Raw genomic sequence first — 6,282 nt, 5'->3', positions numbered from 1 at the left:
TGGTTTATGCTTTGATTATGATCTCTTGTAGATTATGAAGTTAACTATTGCTATGATAGTATTGATGTGTATTATTCCTCCTACATAGCATGAAGGTGACGAGTGTGCATGCTATGTTAGTACTTGGTTTAGTCGAATTGATCTTTCTTGCACTCTAAGGTTATTTAAATATGAACATTGAATTGTGGAGCTTGTTAACTCCGGCATTGAGGGTTCGTGTAATCCTACGCAATGTGTTCATCATCCAACAAGAGTGTAGATTATGCATTTATCTATTCTGTTATGTCATCAATGTTGAGAGTGTCCACTAGTGAAAGTCTAATCCCTAGGCCTTGTTCCTAAATACTGCTATCGCTGCTTGTTTCTCGTTTCACTGCGTTACTACTGCTGCGTTACTACTCGCTGCGTTACTACTGCTTGTTTACTTGTCTTGGGCAAAGCACTTTTCCGGTGCCGTTGCTACTACTTATTCATACCACCTGTATTTCACTATCTCTTCGCCGAACTAGTGCACCTATTAGGTGTGTTGGGGACACAAGAGACTTCTTGCTTTGTGGTTGCAGGGTTGCATGAGAGGGATATCTTTGACCTCTTCCTCCCTGAGTTCGATAAACCTTGGGTGATCCACTTAAGGGAAACTTGATGCTGTTCTACAAACCTCTGCTCTTGGAGGCCCAACACTATCTACAAGAATAGAAGCTCCCGTAGACATCACTAGGCTATTGGATGATTATCCTGATGCATCTCTCCTTGAGGATGAGCTCGGCAAAAGGAAATATCTGGCCACTTTTGTCTTATTTTAACCTTGCCATTTGGAATTTTCCTTTCTTTTTTGTTTTGTTTGTTTTGCTGGTGATCAAGATAATCAAGAAATGGTGAATATAATCATAAAGATCTGCAAGATTTAGTTTAGGTTTGTTTTCCTTCTCTTAAACTTGTAATTGTAATTATATTATTTCTCTTTATTTCCTTTTTGTAAATACAATGTATATATGTGTAATGATCAATAAATATATTATTTTCCCTTATTGATAATTGTGTGAGTTATTGCTTACTTGTTTCAATCAAACTAAAATTCCAATATGTGATGTTTGGGTTAAGTTACATTCGATTTCACTTTCAAATTCAAATTTTAGTTCAAATGATAAACAACAAAGTCCACATTTGAATTTGAACTCAAATTACTCTCCCCAAAACTATAACATCAACAAAGATCATATCAAAATCTATCGTAATCCACTGATGCACTAACCCTAATCATCAGCCGAAAGAGATTTCAATCACTTTGAGGTTTGCTTTTGAGCACGAAAATTTCCCCTCATTTTCAAATTCATGAATGGAAATGCACAGAATCCTAAATCTACCCAAATGTTGGGATGGTACAAATCCTTGCAATAAAAGCCCTAACTCTTCAAGCTATTTTACTTACACACACCCAACTAAAGATATCTTGGACATCCGAAATACTCCCTCGGTCCCCTGCATTCTGGGTTTAGTCAAAGTTAAACTTGGCAATCTTTGACTAAACATCTAGAAAAAATTATCAATATCCAAAATATGAAAGAAATATTATTAGAATCATCATAAAACATATTTTAGATTATATGTATTCAGGACCACAAATGTTGATGCACGCTTAGTCAAATTATACAAAGTTTGGCTTTGACTAAATGCATAATGCATAGTTACTCCGGACATAGGGGGTATGGTATGGCACACCCATGATGCTGAACTACAATTTATAAACTTCTCCTCGAGATCATTTCGGATTATTTTTCCGATAAACCATCACCGAGGAGCGTTTCCGCCTGGTCGAAACTACATTTGCGTCACATTGTTTGTTTTTAGATTGTTTTTCATACTTTAATCAGCGACAGTTAGAATTACAAACGATGTTCATAACTTGTTCGCAAGGAAATGGTATGACTTATACACTTGCCAAATTAGCTGTCCTAGGTGGCTAAAACAGTTTTCTTGTGTACGACATCTCTCTGAGCATTTCTGCTGTATATATACACTCTGAAAGTCTCAGTAGACGGAATAACAAGATTGACAACCATGATCGTGTTCTTCTGTATAAATATATAGAATGCGAGAAGAGATTAGTGGTAGTTTATGAGGACCGTACGCCGAGGCCACATGGGGCAATGCAATGCATGTTGCTGGATTAACCCAAGAACGAATCGAGCGGATACAGTAGAAATTTCCCTTTTTGTTATCTTTGAACGGAGACCGTGGTACCGAAGTTTAACGTTACGCACATGTAAAACATCGGCAATCCTCTGCAATAGTCTGTTGTACCCGATCGAAAAGCTGACCAGATCATATCAAATTGTAGAACAAATTAATACAGCATCGCGCCCAACAATCGCGCGGCGTGTTACGTATAAAGTCAGAGCAAACAGCACTAGATTAGGTAGCTGCACATGCGCGCGCCGGCTCTCGCGGTAACCACTTGTTCTCCTACCTTCGTCCGGTCACCTAATCTGATTCCTGTCTTTGCGGGAGAGGATGTGCCCGGGAAAGCTCTGACAAACGGCCATGCCTGCGAGCAATGCAAGGCACCGCCGCACCGGCGTGTAGCAAAATGGCCGCACGGCGATTCCTCTCTCAGTTGTCAGTTGTACGTGCAGTGCACACATGGTTTGTTCCATTCCATGGCGGAGGGCACGTCGGTGTTGTGAAGGTTCTGTGCGCGCACGTCGGTCGGCGTTCGTGCAGGAGGGGATTGTTTAGTCGATGTCGCCAGCGCAAGACGCGGGTAAAGTCAAGAAGCACGGTTAAGTTATCTGAATTAACAAAGCAAACGTTACGAGCTCGGATTATTCTGATCTCTACTCAAGCTGTCTGTGCGTGGAAAGAGAATGGCATCGATCCGTCCCAGCCAGCGTCCGAGATGCGCCCTGCCGGCGAGCATTCCCAGGCGGCGAACGCGTCACGGCCTGGCGACTTTTTCGACAGCACACGGCGCCGGTCCCGGCCCTGCTACTACTAGCTGCGGCTGCAATCTACGGCTGGCTCTGGCTGACTTTCTTTCTGAGGTGGTGGTGGTCACGGTGCGTTGGCAACTTGCTCAGGTGATGAGAACGGCGACGGGTGTCCGCCGTGTTCAAACACGGTTTGGAGTCCTGCCTTCAGAATCTTAGCTGTGCATGCTTCCAGTGAAGCATGCGGTGGTTGATTGAATTGAACTGCTGCCGTTGTTGGTATTCCCCTAATAATGTCGTTTGCATACACTAGTACAGCCAATTCCATGAGCGAATAGTTCAGCCAACGAGAAGTGGATAACCATCTCCATAAAACGGTACTACTACTAGCAGAGAGTTACCTGAATCTCAATGTGTATAAATCAAGAACTGACAATGAGTAGTATGGAACTCGTTCATGTCGATCTTCTATATTTCATTATTCACAAGGGGAAAACAAGAACAAATTAATGTGAGAAGAGAAAGAAAAATAAAAGAAGTGTACAAGATACACACAAAAGATTGTATTGTAAGGGCATTTCTTCACCACGCCAAGCGTGGATGATCATAATGTATGAAAAAATCAGCCTCCCCGGAAAGAATCATCAGCTTCATGGCGTGGCCGGTGGCGGCGGCGACGAGTAGTCGTACGCCGGCAGCTTCCACATGGTTGTTGGTGGTGGAGGCGACGAGTAGTCGTAGCTGGGCAGGTCGTAGTGAGGCGGCGTCGTCGGCTCCTCCTGGTAGGCTGGGGGTGGCGGCGAGAGGTACCGGTCCTCCGGGGACACCTCGTAGTAGGGCGGAGGTGGCGCGTCGTAGTGGTACGCCGGGGGTGGCACCTCGTGGTAAGACGGCGATGGGATGTCGTAGTGGGGCGGGGTTGTGGGCTCCTGGTAGGGTGGAGGTGGCGGCGAGAGGTACCGTTCCTCGGGTGAGACCTCGTAGTACGGAGGTGGGGGCGATGCGGATGGCGGTGGAGGGGATGGCGGTGGCGGTGATGGTGGCGGGGGTGATGGGGATGGTGGTGGGGGTGACGGTGGAGGAGGAGACGGTGGGGGTGGCGGCGGCGACGGTGGCACGAACTTCTTGCAGCTAAAGGCGTCGCAGTTGACATGGTTGCCCTTGAAGAAGTGGCACTGGTCGGGCGACCTCTGGTCGGGGCGGTACGGGATGCAGTTCCGGCGGTCGTCCAACGCCTTGACGTGCAGGCAGACCGGCGGCTCGCCCGTGATGTAGTTGAAGGAGTAGGTGAAGTTCTGGAGATGCGGCAGGTGGCAGATGGCCTCCGGCACGTCGCCGACGAGGCGGTTGTATCCGAGGTCGAGCTGCTCGATGCTCTTGAGGTTGGCGAGCTCGGCGGGGATGGCGCCCATGAGCTGGTTGTGGCTGACGTCGAGCACGGTGAGCTCGGTGAGCATGCCGAGCTCGGCGGGCACGCAGGACTTGAGCCCCGTGTTCATGAGGATGATCTCGTTGAGGGTGCCGGACATGTTGGCGACGGAGGCCGGGAGGCATCCGCCGAAGTCGTTGTTGGCGAGGACGAGGACGGAGGCCGGGGAGTTGCCGACGTTGTCGGGGATCTTGAAGCGGAAGCGGTTGGAGTTGATGAAGATGGCGTCGAGCGGGCGGTCGAAGAGCTCGCTGGGGACGGGGCCCTCGAACTCGTTGTAGCGGAGGTCGAGGAAGCGGAGGCTGGGCAGGCGGAGCACGACGTCCGGGAAGCCGCCGACGAAGCGGTTGTTGCTGAGGTCGAGCTCGTGGAGGAGGCGCATCCGGTGGAAGGAGTCCGGGACGAGGCCGCAGAAGCGGTTGGAGTTGACGTGGAAGACGGCGAGGTCGGCGAGCATGCCGAGCGCCTCGGGGAGGTGGCCGGCCAGGTCGGCGTGGTTGAGGTCGACGCCGGCGACGACGGTGACGTAGGAGTCGTGCTCGGAGGGCGCGCAGTAGACGCCGTAGTAGGCGCAGACGTCGGGGCCGGACCAGGAGCCGGTGACGTTGAGCGGGTCGGAGAGGATGGCGCGCTTCCAGGCCTGCAGCGCCACGTAGGCGTCGCGGAGGTGCTGGTTGCGGAACTCGTAGGACGGGTCCACGTACACGTCGCTGCCGTCGTCGGCGTAGCTCTCGAGCAGGCGGCGGCGCTGCTGGTCATTGGCCCCGCCGATGATGGCGGACGAGGAGAGCGCGGCGGCGAGGTGCGGGACGAGGAGGAGCGCGAGGAAGAGGAGGGGCTTGGTGATCGCCATTGCTGTTCGTGTACGCAGAGCCCGCGGTGGGCTGTGTGTCTGTGTGGAGGAACATGGGGTTGGGGGATGGGTTGATATGGGGGAGCGGGGAGAGGGGGAAATCGCGGCGCGGGAATAGAATAATGCGGAATGGACGGCTGCGATGGCGGGATGGTTCGTTGCGTGTCCGCGTGATGGACCTGTTGACGACGAACTGGCAGCTGGGCTGGGCAAAAAAGACGTTGAGCTGATGATTGATCATCAATGTGGCTTGTGTTTTTGCTGGGCTGAAGAAAACTTGAATTATTGACAGTTCTGTTCGGGTACCTGCTGCTGCTGCTGCTGCTGAAGGTGTACTATAGTTTAGTCAGAAATAGGATTACGGAATTGAAGCATCAGTAGTTCAGTAACAAATGTTCCAGAGAATTTGGCTCGGTCAAAATCTGTAGAGATTTGGCGGTTTGTCAATCGCCAAGTTATGCTAAACAAATCGGCTGTGTTCTTGTGTTCAGGGTAGTGAGGGCCCCGTCGCAACGTGCAGAGCATCCATCCACTCCGAGTCTCCGACGACGACGCGCTTAGTGGGAATCCACAACTAGCTAGCCAAGCTAGCCCCTTTGTTTTCCCTTCTTCCTCCTCCTTCTGTCCGTAATCCAACTATTTCCACGCACAGGCACAGCTAAGAGATAAACCATTATCAAGTTATTTTCAATTTTCGCGGAGCGGCAAGGCTAATCATCGTGATACAACTAATTGGCGGTAGCGATATTATTCTATATTTTCTAGAGATTTTCGCTTTGGTACACCTGCTTTTCAGACTGTTTTGCTCTCGTCTCTTCTGATCATTATACGACACAGGTAATGTCATGGAGTAAGTGGAGTATAGCTATAGTAGTCCGGCCTTGGACGCGTTGAGTCTGTCTGTTCCGCCTTGAAACACGGGATCATGTAGCTAGCTCCTTGATTGATTCTAACCCTTAGCAGTAACGTTACTGCATGTTTTATACATACAGGTATTATGTCTAACAAAGATATACCAATTAGTAGCTATGGTTAGTTTTTGTCTCCTATGGTGCGTCGTTGGGGGTGGAAGC

The 6,282-nt window shown here is 49.5% G+C and overlaps 1 protein-coding gene across 1 annotated transcript; it reads right to left on the bottom strand.

Annotated features, from left to right (window-relative positions):
* Positions 1 to 3,491: 3,491 nt before the first annotated feature.
* LOC124663577 (leucine-rich repeat extensin-like protein 3) lies at positions 3,492 to 5,209 on the bottom strand. The gene has a single exon (XM_047201263.1). The coding sequence runs from the start codon at positions 5,207 to 5,209 to the stop codon at positions 3,578 to 3,580; it is 1,632 nt and encodes a 543-aa protein (XP_047057219.1). The 3' UTR covers positions 3,492 to 3,577.
* Between the last annotated feature and the right edge of the window lie 1,073 nt (positions 5,210 to 6,282).

The sequence above is a fragment of the Lolium rigidum genome, chromosome 6 (genome assembly GCF_022539505.1).
Source record: "Lolium rigidum isolate FL_2022 chromosome 6, APGP_CSIRO_Lrig_0.1, whole genome shotgun sequence".
Lineage (NCBI taxonomy): Eukaryota > Viridiplantae > Streptophyta > Magnoliopsida > Poales > Poaceae > Lolium > Lolium rigidum.
This window is presented reverse-complemented; position numbering and strand designations above follow the sequence as displayed.